The 23650-nt window shown below is 33.9% G+C and overlaps 1 protein-coding gene across 1 annotated transcript; it reads left to right on the top strand.

Moving 5' to 3' along the window:
- Positions 1-17048: 17048 nt before the first annotated feature.
- Positions 17049-21538, top strand: LOC120092195 (serine/threonine-protein phosphatase 7 long form homolog). Its single transcript, XM_039050431.2, has 7 exons — positions 17049-17402; positions 18216-18313; positions 18465-18659; positions 19691-20513; positions 20584-20671; positions 20764-21165; positions 21242-21538. Exons 1-7 carry the CDS (start codon positions 17158-17160, stop codon positions 21407-21409), a joined length of 2019 nt encoding a protein of 672 aa, XP_038906359.1. The 5' UTR covers positions 17049-17157; the 3' UTR covers positions 21410-21538.
- Positions 21539-23650: the final 2112 nt, after the last annotated feature.

The raw sequence follows: 23650 nt of genomic DNA, 5'->3' as shown, positions 1-23650 counted from the left end.
TGCAACGCTCAAGGGCAAAATGAATACCTGAGTAAATATATGAGATTTATAGCTCGTAAATGGATTAGCTTTAGAGTAGCGTGATAAGTTAATTTGAAACATTCAAATTAGAATTAAAGGAATTGGTAATTATATGAGATATAATTACGCATTTAATTTTGAAATATTAAGCAGAATTGAAGAATTAATTAATATTTAAATATGATAAATATTAAGTTCATGAATAAGGATTTATGAAAGTGGAATTTGTGTAAAATTAATTTAATACTTGATATTAAATTAATTAGAATTAATTAAATTGTTTAGTGAATTAGAATGCTATTGATCCTTGTTGTTTCCGCTACATGCATGCTCATACAATTAATTAGAGGATTTCAAGTCATACCTCAAGGTCTTCCCTACTATTCTTTTGGAGCCTTAAATTGAGTGTTGGGACTCAAAATAAGCTTGAATGGAGGGAATTTGGAGAAAAAGCACACTGCTACAACTTGAAGAACTCCTTCTTCAACCTCTCAAGTTTTTCAGCAAAGACTCAAGAATTACATTAGTTTACATTACCGATTTCCACTTTAATCTTCTCTATTTATTGCAAGACAATCATGCAATGGAAAAGGCTGCATGAAGAGCACCTCATGCTTGGAAATTTGAATTAAGAAGTAGTGGAAAATGAGTGAGCTCCTTTGATGAAGAAAGTGGAATTCTACTGGGCAAGTGGGAGATATTGTACTGGGCGTGTTATGCCCTAGTTTATTATTTGTGTACATTGTATTTTGATTAAATTGTAACCCCACTAGCTTTAGGTCAAGTAGGAGTTTGTTGGGGTTGATGCCCTAAATCTTGTAGGGTTCTATAGTTTGTAAATATTGTATAAACAAACTCATTTTGTATTTAATAAAATATTTGATATTTTATTCATTGTCTATAAAATATGTGATATTTTATTTGCATTAACCACAAACCAATAAACTAACATCCGAGGTTATCATTGTAACTTAAACATGTATGTGGAGATATATAGGTGGATCATGTTTAAGTGATAACCTAAATGGTCTGTAGTAGATGGATAAGGTTGGGTACCTTATCCTAGCGACACTACGAGTATGGCCTGCTTTGTAGGTGTTAGAATTGTTGTAAAATGCTACAAATGATCCGATCCTGATCATTCATGTATTAGATATGTGAGTAGGGATATTCTATACAAAGAAGTTTGTATAAAACCGGACCATGAAAAGTTTAGTCTCATTATATAACACCGTTCATAATAAAGATTTATATTTCACCAGGATGACCATAGGTAACATGGCCTGAATCATGATTGAGTTGTGAACTCCTACCTATGAGGGCGGTCCTTTGATTTGTATGGGTGAAAGTGGCCAAATCGCCGACTCAACAAGTCTACCATTTTGAGGATTTGTCTGATTGGGGAGCTAGGAACACAACTACACAAGATGAAATTCACTCCTTCCCAAAAGCAGGGGTAAGCAGATAAATTGCTCTTTTAAGGGTTGATTCCGGGTCTTGAACAATGTGGCGCCACACCCTCTCCTAGCCTGAGAGAGGTTTAGTCATAGTAGGACTATGATTTATTGTTCATTAGAGGAATCAGTGGTACTTAAGGAGTTAGATGTAACTATAGGGGAAAATGGAAATTTGGCCTAGCTGTACTTACGAGCAATTTGTGAAGGGTCATCGTACTGTTGATTGGTTATATCCAATGGACACAGAAATATATCTATAGTGTGAAGAGTGCAACTGTCAGTCTTTAGTGGAGTGCTCGACAGTTAACGGATAGTGAATAATGTAATTAAAGAGTTTAATTAATTATTCATATACTTGAAGGAAATCTAAGTAGACATCCTTTGAGCGGAAGTGGATCGTTCCAAATCCCACTGAGAATGAACACAACAATTACAGTCTAAACATAAACAATTATGCATAATCAGAAATTACAGCATGCTACTTAATATGAAGATACAAGGGATAGAGTATGCAAACCTTTGAAGAACTCTTCTTCAAGTATCCCTCAATCAAATTCTAATGCGTCCAAAGAAGCACTCGAACGCAACGAACAGAACACGATCTCAACGAACGTATGAATAAACCTCAATCCCAATCGAGTCCAATTGGATCCTCGAACGAAATTAGAACACCACCACAATGGTTACCTTGGTATTCTCAGTGTGAGAATCCAAGAGTTGTGGGCTCTGTATGACTTTGAATTTAGGAAAGCAGGAGGTAGACGATCGAGTAAGTGGGAGATGAAGGTTGCCTATTGTATAGACGAAATACTCGATCGTTTAGTAAACGGAAGCCTATCGTATAGACTTTTACTACTCGATCGTTTAGCAACGAGTAAACGAGTAACTATCATATAGTCAACTCGATCATATATGCTCTCTATGCTATTGCTTAGTAAAACCTTTTTACTTGATAGCCTTTTTTTGTGAGATTATTCCGAATGAATCATCAATCTAATTTGGAAAATAATTTTCTTTTTATCTCACAGTTACCATAACTTCCAATAACCTCCCACTCAATTCGGTTATTAGAGAAAAAGAATAATTAATTATCATATAATTAATTGTTATAAATAAATATAATAACCAATTTATCATATTATATTTATAACCTATAGTTTTAATATTTCATCATATGAAACATATAAACCATAGTTCTTTTTCTATTTTATGGTATTTAATATAAATCAGATTTATATTAATTCCTCCAATTAATGTATCTAATACATCATATTAATTATATCACATATAGTTGAATTTCCTCTTGTTAGTTTGAATACTTCAAATTAACCTAAAATCTGATTTTCAACTTGAACCCATTGAGCTACCAAGGAGACCTCATGGACCTATAGCTTGAAGCTCCAACGGTACGTGAATAACTGATTAAACTATTTAATCACGAGATCCACCATCCGTTAACTGTTGGTCACTCCACTAAAGACCGATAGCTGCATTCTTCGCACTACAAATATATTTCTATGTCCATATGACCAATCAATAGTGCGATCACCCTTCACAAATCACTCATAAGTACAGTTGGGCCAATTCACAGTTTTTTCCTGTGTAGTTACATCTAACTCCTTAAGTACCACTGATTCTTCTAATGAACAATAAGTCATAGTCCTACTATGACTAAGTCCTCTCGGGCCAAGAGAGGGTGTGCTCACTATGTTCAAGACCCGAAATCAATCCTTAAGGGAGTAATTTATCTAGTTACCCCTACTTCGGGGAAGGAGTGAATTCCATCTTGTGTAGTTGAGTTTCCAACTCTCTAATTAGACGAATCCCCAAAATGGTAGGCTTGTTGAGTTGGCAATCTGGCCACTCTCACCCATACAAATCAAAGAACCTTTCTCATGAGCATGAGTTCCCAACTCACTCAAAATTAAGGTCATGTCACCTATGGTTATTTTAGTGAAATGTAAGTCTCAATTATCAACGACGTTATATAAAGAGATTAATCATCTCGTAGTTCGATCTTATACAAACTCTTTGTATAGGATGCCCTTACTCGCATGTCTCCACTTGAATGGTCAGGATCATACCATTTGTAGCAATTTACAACACTTATAACATTTACAAAGCGGGCTATATCTGTAGTGTTATCGGGATAAGGTATCCCTCCTTTATCCATCTACTATAGACCATTTAGATTATTACTTAAGGCATGATCTACTTGTATATCTCACATACATGCTTAAGTTACATGAAATAACCATGGATCTTAGTTTATTGGATTTGATTAAATGCTTATAAAATAACATTTATTTTATTAATAACAATATGTTTATAAAATGTTTACAAACTACGAAACCACTGGGAGAATTAGGACACCAATCCCAACAGTTCATTAGAGCTTCAAGCTACAGATTCATGAGGTCCCCTTGGTAGCTCAAAAGGATTTAGTTAAGAATAAGTTTTTGGATTAATTTGAATTGTTCAAATTAATAGAGGAATTTAATTATATATGATATAATTAAAGTATTTCAATTATATATGATATAATTGTCATAATGTATTTGATACATTATAGCTTAATGGGAGGAAATAAATATTTGAATGAGATTCAAATATATTTTCTATGAATGGGATTCATAGTTGTTACATTTAATATAAATACGATTTATATTAAATGACATAAAATAGAAAAAAAACTATAGTTTATATTGTATATGATACAATATTAAAACTATAGGTTATATGTTATATTTCATATAATATGTAATTTAATATAAATATAATATGATATGTTGGTTATCATATTTATTTATGTTATATTATTATTATTTGAATAATATGGAAGACAGTTACAACTCCCTTCCTCATCTTTTCTCTCCATTCACTTTAGTGGGTGGTTATGTTTTTTTATAGTAAGAGGAATAAAAAAGAAAAATATTTTTTCTTTCTCTTTAAATGTACGATTGCTGTTGAACGATTGAAAGTGTTGTAACAGAAAAGTTCTGTGAGTTTGTCTTGCGAGAAAGCTCCCAATCTTCTTCTTCCACCTTAAGACTTTTCCCTCCTAATCAAAATAGTCAAAGCCCACCACTTCTGGGTTCTCACCCCAAGAATACCAAGGTAACATTGTGGTTGTGTCCGGGATTTGGTTCGAGAAATTCTTGAAGAAGGTATTCAAGCTGTTCGTAACTGTTCGAGGGAAACGTGAAGAAAGGTTCATCAAAGGTGATATTTCTTGAACCTTTTTCTTGTAAAAATATGTTGTAATTTAATTTAAATGCATATCTATTGTATGTTTACTGTAAGCTTTACATTCGATAATTTATGGAATTTGGTCGATCCGCTTCCGCTCAAGGTTCTCCTGACAAGAGGTCCTTCAATAAACATACCCATATCTTGAATAATCATCAGTAAAAGTGATAAAATATTCAAAACCACCCATTGCTTTAACATTCATCAGACCACAGAGGTCTAAATGTACCAACTTTAGAGGTTCTTTGACCCAGTGACCTTTTCTAGTAAAAAGGTCTTTTAGTCATTTTGCCTTCAAGGCATGACTCACACACAAGTAAAGAATTTTCTTTTAATTCGTTTAGAAGTCCATTCTTCACCAATCTCTCAATTCTATTGAGATTGATGTGCCCTAATCTGAGGTGCCAAAGATGGGCATTTTCTTTATGAGAAATTTAAGTCTTTTATGTTGAGTTACCGCAATTTTAATCATTTCAGTGTTATGGAGGGATTTAGTTGCTAACGGTCTTAGCACATATAAATTATTTTCCAGTTCAGTTGAACAAATATTGACACCATTCTTTGAAATAAGCACTTTATTTACAAAGAAATTTATATAATATGATTGTTCAAGTAAACACTTTACAAAAATTAAGTTCCTCTTCAAACCAGGAACTATATATACATATTTTAGTAAAATATATCTATTCTGTAAAGTTACTGGAGACCTACCACTGTCACAACTGAGACGACGTGCCCAGTTGTAACCTGCATCGTCATCACCCCAGCTCCCAGTTGCCGCTAGGAACTAGTTCCCTGAAATGAAGAACAAACATGGTTAATGGCACCTGAATCAATTATCCAAGATGAATCATCATTCTCCACTAAATAGGTTTCCAAAACAAGTAAATCATATTTACCTTGCTTGACCTTCTTCTTTTCTGTCAAGTACTTGGGACAGTTCCTATTTCAATGTCTCTCCTAGTTGTGATGGAAACAGATTCCCTTTACAACTTTAGTTTTCTTGCCCTTTTGGCCAGGAGCTGGTGGGTCAGATTTTCCCTTTCCACCTTTCCTCTTCTTCCACTTTTTGGTGCTAGAAGAAGAAGGCACAAACTTTGTCCCAGAGGTCGAACCTCTGTAGAATTTTTTAGAAGATGAAGCAACATTTGCTTCACCTTTCTATTCCTTATTTTTCATCAAGGACTAGAAGGTCTGTAGCTCGTTGAGCAAGGTGGTTAGGTTGTAGTTAATCCTATTCATAACAACATTGCTATGGAACTGTAGGAAACTTTCAAGTAAAGATTTCAGAATGAAGCTAACCTGACTGGCTTCATCAATGAAGGACCTATTCATCTCCACCATGTTGAAGTGGACCATCACATTGAGAACATGTTCTCGAATATATGCCCCTTCTTGTATACGGGCATTAAAGATATGTTTGAGAGCGTTGTGCCTGAGCTGTGCAGAGGTTGTCCAAACATTCCCTTCAGGGACTTTATAATCTCACGAGCCATGAGTATCGACTGATGCTTCTTGGCCAAGACTTTGGAAAGGCTTGCCAAGATGTATGTTCGGTCCTTCTCGTTTGCCCGTGTCCATCGCTTGTATGCTTTTTGAACATTTCGAGCAGCATTGAGAACTGAAATGGGAGGACAATCCTCTATAAGGACAAAACTTAGGTCATCAACGATAAATATTGTGTTGATCGTATTTTTCCAGGAAGTGTAATTTTCGCCTGTTAGTTTATCAGCGACGAGTAAATTAAGTGTAGTGGAAGTCATATTGAAAAGATTGCTGCAAATTATTTATAATGAGTCTATTTTCATTAAACCATCAAGACAACCAATCAACTTTAGCAAAATAGTCTAATGTATCCTAAGTGACATCTATTTTGCAATGATATTTCAGTGAGGTAGGACAAAAGTCACCATAGGGTGATTAAGTGCCCCTTCACTGAAATGAGACAATCTCAACTAATAGACATAACAACTCATTGTTACTGTCACTATTAGTCACCATTGTTTGATAAAAAATTTGTTAAACTTGCTTAATAATTCTTGTAAGTGTAACCCCTCATTTTAGGTCCTAAAATTTTGCCCTAATGAGCCAACTGTAGGAAAAAACCAATTGGGACATGAAACTAAAATAACCCTATCCATTGCTAGAGTTTGAATAAAACGTTATACAAAATTGCCATCGTATAGGGGGACACTCAAGGTGCCACGAGGCCATGCACAAAACTTTACTTCAAACTGATGAGAGAGACCGAGGGATGTGTTGTCACACGTCCCACTCCCACTTATTATAAACACTCTCTCCATTCATCTTGATATTGACCTATACAAATGTCATCTATAGGGGGACACTCAAGGTGCCTCAAGGCTAAGTATAGATGTCACGATGTGAACTTTAAGGGAGAAGTGTAAAGAGGATAAAATGAAGTATCATATACCCCATTTTCCTCCCACTGATTTTCTTACCTAGGGTTAATTAACTTAAGAAAATCTGGCTACTAATTTTAACTAAGTGAATATTTAATTTACCCAAAAACAAAATTTGCCTTTGGATAGTTAAACAATTTTGATTAAGGTCTATTAAACTCTTTAAAAAACTTTAATCAAACTTGCATGCATATAACAAATCTATCTAATTCACCTTTCCAGGTAAGTTCCTAGCTAGGGGTGTTATGTTTCTGTCAACTTAAATACCCCAACCTAGACATTTATTAAATAGTTAATATTTTATTAAGAATCAATTTAATCCTATTAAACTGATTAAAAGATTAAACTTATATTTCTAATCTCATTAGAAATGTGATCTTAGGTCTATCTTAATCATGTTTTAAAACAATTTTAAAAGATGATTTTAACCTAAGATTTACATGCAACTATGAATTATAGATTTTAATTTCTAATTTCATTTTGTTATAAAAATTATAAAGAAAAGAAATAAATTAAAACCATAAAATACATACTTTGACATACTTTAATAAATTATAACATTTATAAATTAACTAAGATAGTGTCATGCTTCATGCAATTTTATTTCATTACTAACATATATAACATTTATATAAATAGTTAATGAAATAAACTATAACATATATCCATATATACATTGAACTATATATTATAACAAATATAATATAAATGATGCATGGATATGCTATCAATTCATGCATCATATATTATAACATTTATATTATATGATGCATGAGCATGCTATAAAATTAAATCATGCATCTAAAATTATAACCTTTATAATGTGATGCATGAAATTAAATGCATAACCTATGGTAGGATTTCATACTATATGACATACTTTATGGCATATAAATATAAATAAAAATAAAAATCATATATCATATGTATAATATAAAAGCAATTAATGGACTAGGATTAGACACCTAAAAGGAAATTTAAAACTAATTATTACAAAATAAATATCCATTCGATTCAAAACAGGTGAACCGAGCCTTAAACCGCCCGAACTAGATTGCAAATAGCTTGAACCAGCCATGAACTGGTCCAGAAGAACCCAACCAATTCAAATTAGAGAATCCACAAACCGAACCGGACTAGCAGACTATAAATCGTGTGCGAACCTGAGCTGAATTGTGCGTCCTCTTCGTCTCGGAGCATTGTGACGTCATGCCCTAGCGTCGCGGCGTTATGGAAATGACCTTCGTCCGCCACATTGCAGCATTGTGACGTTAGGGCACATCGTCACGACACTACTGTATAGCCACCCACTGTACAGTTTTGAACTTCTTCGAAACACCTCCAATTTTGGCATCATTTTGACCAGAACGTCACCAGGAATAGCTCGAGCAACTCAAGGACTTAAAATACAGACTCGATTGCTAGATTATGCCCCAAAACATGGGCCTTTAAAACAACAAAAAAGGTAAAATAAAGCAATAAATCTATACTGTCTAATCTCATAAACATCCATTAATTGTAGACCACATTCAACACAACACATCACATGAACATTTTAAATGTAGTAACCCACCAAAACTGTAAAATTAATTCTGAAAATTTTGGAAAAATTGGGCTATTAAGTGTTGCTCTGATACCAATTGAAGGAACCTCGTGATGGCCGCTCTGATACCAATTGAAGGAACCTCGTGAAGGGACCATAAAGTGGAAGCGAATTGTCCCAATTTTCCCCAATTTTACAGAATGTACAATTTTATAGAGATAAAAAGAAAATATGAAATTAACCCAGAAATTACAGCATGCAGTAATCAAATTATAAAATAATAAAAATGGGTTCAAACCCTTACCTTTGAAGAAATCAATCTTCAAATGGAAAAAGCTCTCGAATAATTAGACAGCACCACAATGGCTTCTACAATATTCTCTGGGTGAGAATCTAAGAGGGTACGAGGCTTTGGCTATTTTGGGTTTGTGAGAGGGAAGGAGATTGAGAGAACTCGGAAGAAAAGGAAGGAAGAAAAGCACAAAACCTTTCTATGTATTTTTTTCTTCAGGAAGAAAAAGAATGAAGACTGTCTCCCACTCCTGCACCTTGTAGAGAGAAATAAGTAACTCCTTCCTTAAAACTGGTTTTTTTTTATTAAAAAACATATTAAAAATAATTTTAATAATAAAATTTAATATATATATATATATATATATATAATAACCACTTTATCATATAATATATATTAAACTATATGTTATATCAAATATAATATGTACCCTATAGTTCAATATTGTATCCAATACAATATAACCTATGGTTTAATTCTCTCAACAACGATATTTAATATAGATCCATTTATATTAAATTTAATTATATGAATCCAATTCACATAATTAATATTTGAATCATATTCAAATATTTAATTTCTCTCAATTAAATTACTTAATATTATAATGTATCAATTACATTATAGTAATTATATCATATATAATTAAAATTTAATTAATTATATCATATATAATTAATTTCCTCAATTAATTTGAACAATTCAAATTAATCCAAAAACGTATTCTCATTAAATCCCGTAGCTTGAAGCTCTAACGGTACATGAATAAATTAAACTCTTTAATTAAATTATTCACTATCCATTAACTATTGGGCATTTCACTAAAGACTGACAGTTGCACTCTTCGCACTACAGATATATTTCTATGTCCATTAAATATAACCAATCAACAGTATAATGACCCTTCACAAATTGCTCGTAAGTACAACTAGGTCAAAATTACCGTTTTGCCTATGTAGTTACATCTAACTCCTTAAGTACCACTGATCCCTCTAATGAACTATAAATCATAGTCTAGCTATGATCAAACCTCTCTCGAGCCAGGAGAGGGTATGGTGCCACATTATTCAAGCCCCAGAATTAGCCCTTAAGGGAGCAATTTATCTACTTGCCCCAACATTGAAGAAAGAGTGAATTCCTTCTTGTGTAGTTATGTCCCCAGCTCTCCAATCAAATGAATCCCCAAAATGGTAGACTTCTTGAGTCGGTGATCTAGCCATTCTCACCCATACAAATCAAATGACCGCCTTCATAGGCATGAGTTCACAATTCACTCAAGATTCAGGTCATGTTACCTATGGCCATCCTAGTGAAATGTAAGTCTCTATTATGAACGGTGTTATATAATGAGACAAATATTTCGTGGTCTGATCTTATACAAACTCCTTTGTATAGAATATCCTGACTCACACGTCTCCACATGAATGATCAAGATTAAATCATTTGTAGCACTTTACAACAGTTGTAATATCTACAAAGCAGGTCATACTCGTAGTGGCAGCAGGATAAGGTATACAGCCTTATCCATCTATTACAGACCATTTAGCTTATCACTTAAACATGATCCACCCTTATGTCTCTACATACATGTTTAAACTACAAGATAACCTTAGATGTTATTTTATTGGTTTGTGGTTAATGCGCCTAATTTTGAAATAAAACATCATATATTTTATTATATCAATAAAATGTTTGTACATTACAATTACAAACTATAGGATACTATGTTAGCTCTCAAAATGAGCTAATATTCCTAGCTTCAGGCTCGTTAGTAGATTTTATGTGTTTATTTCCCTATTTTGTAGGTATCGAGAAATCAAGAGGTAGAATTAATCATTTGGTGTAGAACGGGGTTAATTTGAAGCAATTTTGAGTCAATTTGAACATCCAAGCTTCAAAAGAGTTGAAAAGATAAAAAAGCCATCGAGTTCCACCGAGTTTGAGGCAGCCATCGAGCACCATCGAGTGCCATCGAGTAAGAGGTTGTTGAGTAATTAAGAAAATGCTACCGAGTGATCGAGGATCGAGTATCCAGCTATCGAGCATCGAGTAGCGAGTTTCTGGCAGTGGACGCAGCGTTGCAACGCTATTCCAAGCATCGTGACGCTTTGTGCTGAATCAACGCCAGCATCCTAACGCATCCTGACGCTTCACTCCAATGCTTGAAGGCAGAAGCATCAGCATTGCAATGCTTTGCGAAGAATGACGGACATGAAGCTGAGCGTGCGTGCAACCCAGCATTGCAATGCCATTCCAAGCGTTGCAATGCTACGATGAGTCCTATAAATATATCTCCTCGGCCCTAGGTCAGATCATGCCGAATTTTGGAGGCCAAATCAATGAAGGCCGAAGTTAATCTTCATTCTTCTTCCTTTTCCTTTAATTTTTAGTATTTTAGGTTAGTTTTTATTTTGTTCTGGGTTGTAATCTATGGATTGAAGGTTCGTTTTTTATTTGTCTATGAATTAAGAGGTAATCTCTATCTAATTTCTTTGAGTAAGAGTCTTTTGTTAATTTCTCGAAGGGTTTCTAATTAATTTAACTGTACTCTTGTGAATTCTTTGGATAGATTCATTTTAATATTAATAGAGTTTCGATGAATTCTTCTGACAAATTAATTTGTTGAAATTCTTGTTTTCAAAATTGTCATAGCCTATGCAATATTGATTGATTTAGTTGTACATGTTAGGATTGCATGTTTAGGGTCTAGACTTTTTCTGGTCAAACTCATGTATTCCTTACTATAATCTTTTTCAAATAAATCATACTACAAGATATGGCTTTCCGACTTATAGTATGTCTCAACAATTGAACCCTTTTTTAATGCTTTTCAGTTTTAACTTGTATGTCGCTGAGAAGGAAAAGTTTTAAACATAATTAGGCCTGGTTTGGATTTTTGTCAAAATTGGCTAATTAAGTTATTAGATTTTCTAATAAATTGAGGAGTTAACAGATTTAGTGTAGTTAATTGATGCCTAATGAAAGAAACTGCATAGGAACCCTCTTTTGCTCTAGAATCCTATTCTAAATTACATTTACCCTTTTATTTATATTTCACGCATTTATCTCTTCCACAAAAAATCCCCCATTTATCGCTCTAGTTAGAAAATTAACTTAACGAAACCAATCATGCTTTTCTGCGGATCGACTCAGACTTACCACTATTGTTACATTTTAGTAGTGATAGGAGTAGTTCAGTATTTATAAATTTTCTTTTGACCAGAACCGAAGCTTATTAACGACGTATGCTAAAATAAAAATGGCGTCATTATCAGGGAAGCCATTGACGTTTCGTTACTTAAATTTCTAGTTAGGATATTCTTTTGCTTTTGATTTGTTTTCCTTTTTGTGTCAGTGTTTTAAGCATCAACAAGGATTGGGACAATCAAGTGGAGCATCTCGACTTAGTGACGAGGTTCATGACGTTCGAGGTCAACTTGCTGAGTTAACTTCTTTGGTTAGTCAGTTGGTTGTAGGTAACCCGCCGCAGGTGCAAGCATGTAGGACTGATCATCCTGAGCAAGCATGCCTAAATCTGCAGTGGAACCCTATGCCACAAAACTACTCCATGGGAGGGTATCCTAGTTATTTGAACGACGATTTGCAAGGGCCCATATGAGATGAGTCCTTTGACTATGGAAACCTAGGATGGGACCAGTTTCCCTATGATTCACTCCCTGCCACATCCGACATGACGATGCATGCTCACACCGCCGACTCAGGTATGTCATTAGAAGATGTGATTAGACAACTTACTATTAGCAATATTGTTTTTGAGCAGGAGATCCGTGACCTCCAGGAGAGCATTAGTCTTCAGATTGAGGTTGGAACTGATCTTCAAAGTCTGAGAGACTCAGTCACTCAATCTTCTGATTCAGTTGAGAGAGGCAAACCTCTGCTACACACATTATGACAACATTGATGCGTGTGACGATGAGGTAATCTATGTCGTCATTGAGGATGAGTTGGAAGATAGCATGCCATGTTTAGAACCAATTTTTTAGGAATATGGAGAACCTGAGCCTAAACCTGTCGATTTCCAGGTGATAGAGTTAGAGGTTGAAAAACATCGCCCTGTTCTACGTCTGGTATATGTTGGGTTTTATGTTCTACAACTCGTGGTTTGTAAACAATAAAACTTATTATGAAAATTCAATAAGTTGTTATTGAATATATATATTGTTTACTAGAAATCCAATAAACCTAAAAAGACCCATGACTATTACATGAGTACTTGAACTTTATATGGAGACATAAAAATGAACCAGGTTCGAGTAAATAGTCAAAATAATCTATAGTATATGAATAAGGTTTGGTGCCTTATTCTGGTAACATTATTGGATGCAGCCTACTCTGTAGTTATTACAAAAAGTTGTAAAGTGCTACAAACGAAGTGATCCTAATTCGTACATATTATGACATGAGGAATGGGGGTGTTCTGTGCAAATGGGTTTGTACAAGATCGGACCACAAAATCAGTCACTCTTACTTTAAAACGTTGTTTACTGTTTAAGACTGACTATTTCAAAGTGATGACCTAGGTAACTTGACCTTAATCCTGCTAACTATGAACTCCTGTTTATTCAGGATTATACTTAGATTTGCATAGGTGAGGGTTGGCTCAACAACGTCGACTCAATAAACTCCCATTTCATGGGTAAGACCGAATAGATAGCTGGAGACATAGGATGCAAGAAGGAATTCACTCCTACCCGCTTTTAGGGATGTAGAAAGGTTGTTTCTTTAAGTGCTGACTTCGAGTCTTGAACAAGGGGCCCCACCCTCTAATTGGCCTGAGAGGGACTCGGTTTGTTGATTGGATCATAAATCAATTGTTCATTAGAAGATCAATGGGACTTAAGAAACAAGAGGTAATCTCAGAGGTAAAACAGATATTTGACCCAACCGTTATTACGAAAAACTTGTGAAAGGTTAACTTACTAATCATGGTTATATCGAGTGGACATAATATATCTACAGTGAGGGGAGTTCAATTATGGGCTTTAGTGGAGTGACCCATTAGTTAACAAATGAGGGTTAATTCGGTGTAATGAGTTTAGCCAATTAATCTCGGACCGTTGGAGCCCGTGATCTGTAGGTCCGTGAGGTCCCCTTCTAGCTCGTAAATGGAATAGCTTTAGAGTAGCGTGATAAGTTAATTTGAAACATTCAAATTAGAATTAAAGGAATTAGTAATTATATGAGATATGTTAAATATATTAAGGTGGAATTATGGAAAATTAATTAATAATTGATATTAAATTAATTATAATTATTTAAATTGATTAAATAATTATTTATTAATTTTATTAAGAAAATTAATTTTTATTTATGAAATTAATTTTGTAAAATTAATAATATTTTCAATTTTAGAAAACAAATTGATTTTTTAAATCAATTGAAAAATTGAAAAAGATTAAATAAAACAAAATGGATTTATGGGATTTTCCATTACATCTTCAAAATAGCTCACACAAAACCCACTTCTTTAGACTTCAATAACTCCAAGTATAAGTTGCATCTCATGCAGTCATCTTATTTGCATGAAGTCTACAATATATTGAGAAGATTGGAGTAGAATTGAGACATGCATTCTATAGAATTTTTGCTGAAAATTTGTGATGAAGAAGGTGTTCTTCAAGTGGGTTATTGCTATGAGTTCTTCTTCAGGTTTCCAGCTTATTTTGAGTCTCACAACTCAATCTAGAGCTCTAAAAGAATAGTGGAGAAGATCTTGAGGTGGTCTACAACAAAATTTGGAGAAGTTTACAACTGAGAATCGAGATTTGAAGAAATTCTATAAAGGTATGACTTGAAACCCACTTGTTACTGAGTAAGCATGCTTTAGTTTCTGCCAAAATCAATGAATTAGAGTGCTTATTGATCCTTGTTGCTTCCGCTGCTTGCTGATACACTCCAACAGTATATCGTATATTTTTTAATTTCATTCTTCTTGTTCTCAAGAGTCAGTTGAGTTAGAGTATTTATTTTCAGTTGAGTCAGTTCTTAAGTCTTTTGATTCTTTTTTTTTTTTTTTTAACCTTTTTTGATTAATATTAAAAATACCAAATGAGGCCCATCACATGCTTCATCCTATGCTGCCGCTAAGGTCATTGCCCCGAGCAGCCCATGCATTAACCTCTATAACTCACTACCATGGCTTCTTTAGCGCATCATCCAAACCACAAGTTCTTCCATGCCCAACCTTTTCATTTTCAACATTCTTCAAAATTTTACTAAGTGTTAGAATTACTAAATTCCACCCAAGAGCTCCCTCTCCCAACACTTAGAATATTTTTCAACCTTAAACTTGATCCATTCAATTTCAAGGCTTAAATACTTAGAAAATTTCTCTATTTTTTTTAAAACTTATCTATTAGCTTCAAATCTTAACAATTTAAGCTAACTTATCTAACATGTTCTAAGACAATAACAACATGGTAACTTCTCAAGCATAGGCATTTAGGGAAAATAAGTTTTAGGATTTATACGAAGATTAAAATTTTGTTATTTTATGTAAATAGTTTTTCTTATTTTTCTATTTTTTTAGAATATCTTTTTAAAACTTGGCTTAGCTTTTAAAAATATTTGTAGAAAATTTATAATAAAACAAAGAAACCTAGAGATGAAATGGACGTTTATGGGTTTAATTTACATAAATAAAAAAAATAATTATCAAACAAGTCAATTTTTCATTTTTCATTTTCCATGTATCAATAAAATCATCGCGTAAAACTTGACTTTTAAAATTTTCAAGTGAAAAAAAACACACTTATTATATTGAAAAAAAAACAGATGATCAGCGTCAAATGAGTTTCACACTAAATTACAACTACCTTATCTGTATTTAAAAAAAAAAAAAAAGAAGTTTATTTGTTAGATTAACCCAATAAACTAGGTGAAAATACTATTTGATTTTGGTTCTATAGAACATTTTATTTTATTCCTTTTTCGTTGTCTCTCTAAATCTCTTCCTCTGACCTCTTTCTCTATATCCTTTGTATGTATTTTGTCTCCAACAGTAAGAACACTTTTTTATTGCGTCTGATGACAACAACGATGACAATGAATGAAATTTCTTATTCTTCCAGCAACATGTGATGGTCGATGAGAACAAACATAATTTTTCAAACGCTAAACAAACCAAGTGTAGAGGAAAAGAAGTGGAAAAATGAACTGAAAAGTGAGTAAGAACAAGAAAAATGAACTAAAACTAGAACTAGAAGTAAAAAAAAAGAAAAAAAGAAAACCTTGACGATGCTAACGGAAAAGTTAGTAATCTTTACTTAAAAAACAGCTGGTTAAATTTCATTTCTACGAAAGAAAAGAAATTGGGTTAAAAAACACTTTTGACATCTGTACTTTCATGAAAGTATCAATTTAGTCTCTATACATTAGTTGGTGATGATTTAGTCCCTATACTTCCAAATTTGTAATAATTTAATTCCTAAATTTTAACAAGTAACGTTTTAGTCTCTGTACTTTATATTTTATAACAATTTATTCTCTATCTTAAAAATATTAATATGATTTAATGACATTTATTACACATGTAGATGGGTAAATTCATTCTAATCAAATTTATTTATAAGTTATAAAAAAACTAAGTTGTTATCATATGAAAAGTGACACTCAACTTTGATGAAATTTTTCATAAACAAGACTAAATTGTTAGAAATTATAAAATACATAGACTAAATCTTAATTATTAAAGTTTAAAAACTAAATTGTTATAAATTTCGAAGTACATACCCTTAATGGTTATGAGCCAAAGTTGAGATTAAATTACTACTTTTATAAAAGAGAATTTTTCATATATAGAAAAAAATGTCAAACTATTTACAGAAATAATAAATAAATACTTATAGACTTTTATCAACATCATAGAAATAATGATAGATTTATATCAGTTTTAATTACTAATAGATATCGATAGATTTCTATCCATCTCTATCAAAAAAAAAAAAAAAAATTAAATTTTATTATTTTATATAAATAGTTTTCTTATTTTTCTATTTTTGAAAATCACCTACAAATAAGAGTTAGAGACACATATTTTTAACAAAAGAAAATGTAGGTTATCCATGGAAAATAATAACAATAATAATTTTAAAAAAAACCATTGCCGATTGACATTTCTTCCACTCCTGAACAACAAATTAGACCCCCGGTATGGCGTCGACTACCGGCGACGAGAGGCCGACGGCGAATGTCGAAGGTGCCTACCTTCTGGGGCAACCGAACTTCACAGAGCTCGACAATGGCCGCTTCCGGTGCGTGGAGACTGGCCACGAAATCCTCGCGAAGGACAGGGACTCCTACTCTCGGACCAAGCACTGTCGTCTCGGCCTCATCGACTTCGCTTTGTCCCATCAAAAAGCTCCTCTTAACATGTTCGTGCAGGATCCTCTCTTCAGGTACTCTAAACTTTCTTCTTTTCATTACTTGTCGCTGTCTTTCTAGGCCCGATAATCGATCCCCTTTGATCGATTGTAGTGTTGAAAGTTCGTAGGGATTTTACTTTGCAATGCTTCCTATGTTTGATTTGGTAGTTTGATGCTGGAGAACTGAGAAATTAAGATGAAGTCTAGAGACCGGGTACTATTTATTTGCTTATCGTTGTTCTTTTCGTGAGCTGATATGAGAACTTGATTAATCTTGGAAGTTGGTGTTCTAGGTTTGTCAGGAATAGTGGCATTAATTTTGTGGTCTATTTGAGATTGTTTTGGAATAAACATAAGGATGACTTTGATTATGAACACTTTTGGGAAAATATGCTTGATAAGAAAGTATATCAATGCTTGGCTATGGAAATGGTTTTCTGTGCTTTTCAATTGAGCTAAAATCACCCTACAGGTGATTTCTTACCGAGTACTGATTTTTCTTTACGCACTTTATTTCACTTTCAAACATGAGTGTTTTGAGTGATGCAAAATAAACTTCCATTCATGTCTTCAGGCATGTTTGGAAGTGCTTTTAAAATAGTTAAAATCACTTTTGTCATTTTCAAAATAGTATGAAATACGATTTTAGTGATTCAAAACCAATCAAATTGCATTTAAAAGTATAAAATTAAATATTAAATTAATTTTGAATCATAAAAGGAGGGTTTTAGAGTGATTTAAATCACTCGCAAACATGCACTTCATTCTTTTGGTTTCTGTCTCTTTGTGTCCTGTCACAGTCATTGCCACCTCATTCCTTTTCTATTTTGTTTTCTTTCTTTGCAGTTCGAAGTTAATATGCAGACTTACGGGTGATACCATCAATAAAACAGAGGAACATATATGGAAGCATATTAGTGGCAGACGATTCCTCAACAGATTAGGTCTGTTCTATGTGGAATGTTATGTTTAGCCTTTATCTTATTAATGACATGGACAACAATTTTCATGTCAAGTATTCTGATACTTGTTAAGCTCAAGTAACTAGTTATATCCACGTTGGTACTACTGACGGAGTTTGTGTTTTCTTTGCAGAGCAAGAGGAGTTACAGAAAGACGCATTGTCTAAGTCAAGAAAGCAGCAACGCAAGAGGAAGGCTGCTAAGGCTTCAAAGTCAAGTACGGAACCTTTTAAAAGTAAAAAGAAGCGTCAGGATTGTGACAATGGAGGAAGGGGATTGGCTTTAGAATCAGTTTCAGAGCATGTAAATCATGGGGCCAATACAACAGGTATGTTAGTCAGTAAATTCTGCTTACTTGAGATTTTATTTAAGCTATGTTTAGATTTGCTTTTGCTCTTGGCAAAAACACTTCACACTCAAAATCAATCATCATATCCTAGAGTGACATAAATTGTTTCTGAAAGAAGTTAAAAGTACCTTACAGGCAATATAAGAAAGCGCTTGCAGAGTGTTTTGACCCAAATGTTTGACCCAAAAAAGCACTAGAGTCAAACATTGAGGTGATTTGTTATCAACCATATTTTTCACTAACGTACTTATAATAGTTAACATACTTTTGTTAGCAGTCCTAGACACCATTATTATTACTATTATTATTTTTCTTTTCAATTTAAACACTGCATGCTACAAAGAAACTGTTGTAGCTGGTTAATGCAGAATCTAGAATGGATAAGGTATTAATAGTTATCGATAACATCAAGTGTGAACCTAGTATAGAATATCAATAAAAAAAGTGTCACATAATAAGGCCACAACTCAAGAGGTTCTGCACGTACTAAAGAGGAACTGTTGTAGGTCACATAATAAGGTAATAAAAAAAGTCACATAATAAGTGCAGAATCTAGAATAAATAAGGTAATAACAATAATGTGTCACATAATATGGACATGCTAAAGAGGAATTGGTGTAGGTCTTTTTAAGTGCAGAAGCTAGAATGAATAAGCTAATAATAGTTGTCGATGGCCGTGTGAACCTAATATAGAGTATGAATAACATTAATGTTTGTGTCACATAAAAATAATGTAAGTGTCACATAAATAAGGATGCCACAACTCAAGAGGCTCTACATAAGTGCTAAGAGCACTGAACTAATCAATGCTTTTGTACTAGAGAGATTCTATTAAGTTGTCTATCTCATATTGAGATGAGGTTTCTTCCGGGAGAATAATGTTTTAGGCTGGTAGGATGGTCTCTATTATGGTTCACAATTTATTGTCCGTTCTTTGAGCATGGAAGTTAGTTTGGTTGTATATATATCGGCATACTGACTAATATTTCAATTATTTGTTTGTTGTTCAGTATTAAAAATGGATCCTGGACCTATTAACCCAACTATATTACATTTGCAATCTACACACCGTTCACAATTGGTGTGGATGGATCAATCTGCTAATTGTTTGCATTGTCGGAGGAGAGAAGCTATTTTACATCGCACTATTGATTTAGATCCACGAATGGTGCTGTACCTAAAACAATCTGGATTTTGGGGTGTTGCCCGTATTGGATTCACTCAATTAGATTGGCATCTCATAACTGCAATGGTAGAGCGATGGAGACCTGAAACCCACACATTTCATATGCCTGGAGGAGAGTGTACAATTACATTACAGGATATAGCTATCCAATTTGGTTTGCCGGTTGATGGAAAGGTAGTAACTGGATCATTACAACATGATTGGCCAATGTTATGCGAGGATTTATTAGGTGTACGACCTCCACAGCCACAACTTAGGGGCTCTAGATTAAGCCTACCCTGGCTAACATCACGTTTCACAAAGCTACCCCTCGAAGCAGATGAGGTCATGATCAAACGTTATACGAGGGCATATATAATGCAACTTATTGGAGGATTTTTATTTGCAGACAAGTCTAGCACGTTTGTTCATCTCATGTTTCTCCCTCTCTTAAATGACTTTGAAGAGGCTGGACGATATTCTTGGGGTAGTGCATGTCTTGCATGGTTGTATCGAGAATTATGTCGAGCCTGTCAAATTGACACATTGGAGATTGCAGGACCACTCATATTATTGCAAGTGTGGGCTTGGGATAGATTTCCTACGATTGCACCACAACGCAAATCAACGACGCCTAATGAACATGTTGGATGCCCACTTAGTGCTCGGTGAGTATTTTGTTTACTTAATTGTTTTATGTTGCAATAATAAATAGCTAGATTCTCATTCACCCTACAGATGGAGTGGCTCTTTAACTGTCACTAAGGTATCCACACATGTGCTAAGCCAATATCGATACACATTTGATCGACTTACACTAAATGAGGTATAATCAAAGTTTTTTTTTGTTGCCCATTGTAAAGTCTTGCCTTGTTTACTTAATATTATTAAATTTTGATATATTATTATTAAATTCAGATGGTTTGGACACCTTACACGCCTGAGATTATGTCTACGTTACCAGCATATTGTCTTAACGGACAAGATATTTGGTTGACTATAAGTCCTCTCATATGCTTCCATATTATAGAATGGCATCGACCAGATCGCGTATTAAGACAATTTAAATTCCGACAATGTGTGCCACCAAATTGTGATACAGATAAGCAATTGCATCAATTAGACTTGAGAGGTAAGCGTGACAATGATTGGAGACACCAACATGCACAATATATCTCAGCATGGGGTTTGCGTCGAGAGTGTTGTGCATCTGGTGAGGTAATACAGGATGGGATAGGTGTTTCAGATAACTACTTTTCTTGGTACAACTCAATCACAAGGAGATATATTACACCTCAAGGAGCTGCTTATGACTACATGGTAAGTTCTATCTATGCATATATATTCCATTGAGCCTAAATTTTATAATTTTAATTAATTATTTTATGTTCTGCAGGGAAATATTATTAAGCAAATACATAATATTTCATCACAAGGTGAGGTAAAGTCTCTATGTGAGAGTTGCTTCAAAGTAATGGACGATCTTCATGGTAGGAATAGTGTAAGACCTAACGATGTTAACAAGCAACAAAATTCTCGTAGGCGTTCACAACCAATTGTTTAGGACAACCTTGACGATAGAGTCGATGATTAGATTTTGACTAACCCTTGATGGATCTTGACAGAATCACTAATCTTTTGTAATGCTACACCAAGAATTTTGAAGAATATTGCATCAATTTTTGTTCAAGCATCATGCACGCGTTTGTTGATTGTAACAATGCCTATGGGATATGCCTCATTTCTATCTCCCATTGATGCTATAAACCATCACCTAGGAGTCAATGATATATATAGGTGTTCTTGTACAAGTTGTGTGAGAAGAGGACTACCATGTGACAAAATTTTCATTATAATCGACTTCAGGTGGTCTTTTGGATTGATATGTAATGTAATATCGGGGTTAAAATATTGACTTAGGGTGTAATTAAATTAGCATTTCTTACCATTTTTTAATATATGGAGGGGAAACTAGTAATTATAACTTTCGTATGAAAAAATGTTATTTAAGAAAAATGTAGTTTGAACAACAATTTTGAACCACTAATTTGATAAATTAAAAAATAAGTAACAATTAAAATAAATAAAGGAAGTAAGAATGATGCCCAAATTCAACCCTGAAAAGTGAAAAATGTCTCAACATAACCAAAAGATAACCAAATCTTAAAAAGAATAAAAGATTCAACAAGAAAATGTGAAAATTGTATGTATGATATTTATAGTTGAGTCTCACTTTACACACTCCTCTCAAATCTCTCATCTACATATTCATCGAACCAAATAAATAAATAAATAAATAAAACAATAAAGGTCAATAAAAATCAATTGACACTAAATTAAGGTTGACAAAAAAACCTGACGGGGTGGGGATTCCTCGGTTTGACCAGGGATGGGGTCAAACCGGGGAATCTAATCGGGGGCCCGTCCGGGGATGGGCGGGGATGAGGACAATATCCCCGCCCCGACTCCAACCCCGACCCCGATTAATCCTCGACCCCGAATTTATATATATATTTAGAAATTTTATAAACTTATATATAAAAAGACACAAAAATTTAAAATCCCAAAACTCACTCCATGTCTAAAAGGCAGTAAGCCTCTTTTGAAGTTCTATATCGAATACTTGACAAGCATTTTTGCCAATGTACGATGCTTGAGACAAAGCTAGCGTTTTGTTTTTTCGATCTTAAAAAATCTAGATTCCCAGAACAAATCGAGCCTCTCCCAAATCTTTCATTTGGAATTAGGTTGCTAGCTAATTTTTAACTTCAGTTAGTAGACCTATAACATTCCCAATGAGTAGGATATCATCTACATTATAACACTAAGAAAGCTACTGAACTGTTGATGATCTTTTTGTATACACAAGGCTCATCAATATTTTGATCTAAACCATAAGATTTAATCGCAGTATCAAACCTTATGTTCCAGGATCGAGAAGCTTGCTTCAATCTATAAATGGACCGATTAAGCCTGCAAACCCTTTACTCTTAGCCTTGGATTATGAAACCTTCGGGCTGCTCTATATAAATGATCTCATCAAGATTGCCATTCAGAAAGGCAGTCTTGACGTTCATCTACCAAATCTCATAGTCATAATATGAGGCAATAGACAAAAGGATCCGGATAGACTTAAGCATGATAAAAAGTGAGAAAGTCTCCTCATAGTCAACTCCCTCAACTTGGGTATAAATCTTTGCCACTAGTCTAGCCTTGAATGTTTGTACCTTCCCATCAGCGCCCCGTTTTCCCTTGTAGATCCATTTGCAACTTATAGGTTTTACCCCATCAAGTTGATCTAGAAGATCCCATACTAAATTGAAGTACATTGACTCCATTTTGAGATCCATAGCTTTGATCCATTCATCTTTGTCAACATCCTACATTGCCTTCTTGTAAGAAAATGGATCCTTAACATCTTCGTCAGCTACCATAGCTAGGATTTCAGTTAAACCCATGTAACGGATAGGTGTGTTTGTAACCTTCCTACTATGTCGAGGTTCCCTCAACATGTGAGGTGGATTTGACCTACTAGATGATCCAACTTTAACAACTCTTGTTGAGGTGTTAGGTTCTTCAATAACTCTTGTTGAAAGCTCAGTAGTTTCTTTGGAAATTTTATCCAACACAATTTTACTGCGGGGCTTGTGCTCCCTTATGTGATCTTCTTCCAGAAAAGTAGCGTTTGTCGATACAAACACTTTGTTTTCTTTTGGGGCAAAGAATTAACCACCTCTCGTTCCTTTGGGGTAGCAAACAAATAGCTACAATTTTGAACGAGATTCTAGTTTCTTAGGATTAGCCT

This window comes from Benincasa hispida, chromosome 11 (genome assembly GCF_027475165.1).
Source record: "Benincasa hispida cultivar pf3 chromosome 11, pf3_genome.v1.1, whole genome shotgun sequence".
Lineage (NCBI taxonomy): Eukaryota > Viridiplantae > Streptophyta > Magnoliopsida > Cucurbitales > Cucurbitaceae > Benincasa > Benincasa hispida.
This window is presented reverse-complemented; position numbering and strand designations above follow the sequence as displayed.

Bases quoted from the DNA above. Each gene is read 5' to 3' on its own strand.
- LOC120092195 (XM_039050431.2), top strand. From the start codon at position 17,158: ATGGCGTCGACTACCGGCGACGAGAGGCCGACGGCGAATGTCGAAGGT. The intron at 18,660-19,690 runs GTATGTTAGTCA...TTTGTTGTTCAG, and splicing joins TCATGGGGCCAATACAACAG to TATTAAAAATGGATCCTGGA. The intron at 20,514-20,583 runs GTGAGTATTTTG...TTCACCCTACAG, and splicing joins GGATGCCCACTTAGTGCTCG to ATGGAGTGGCTCTTTAACTG.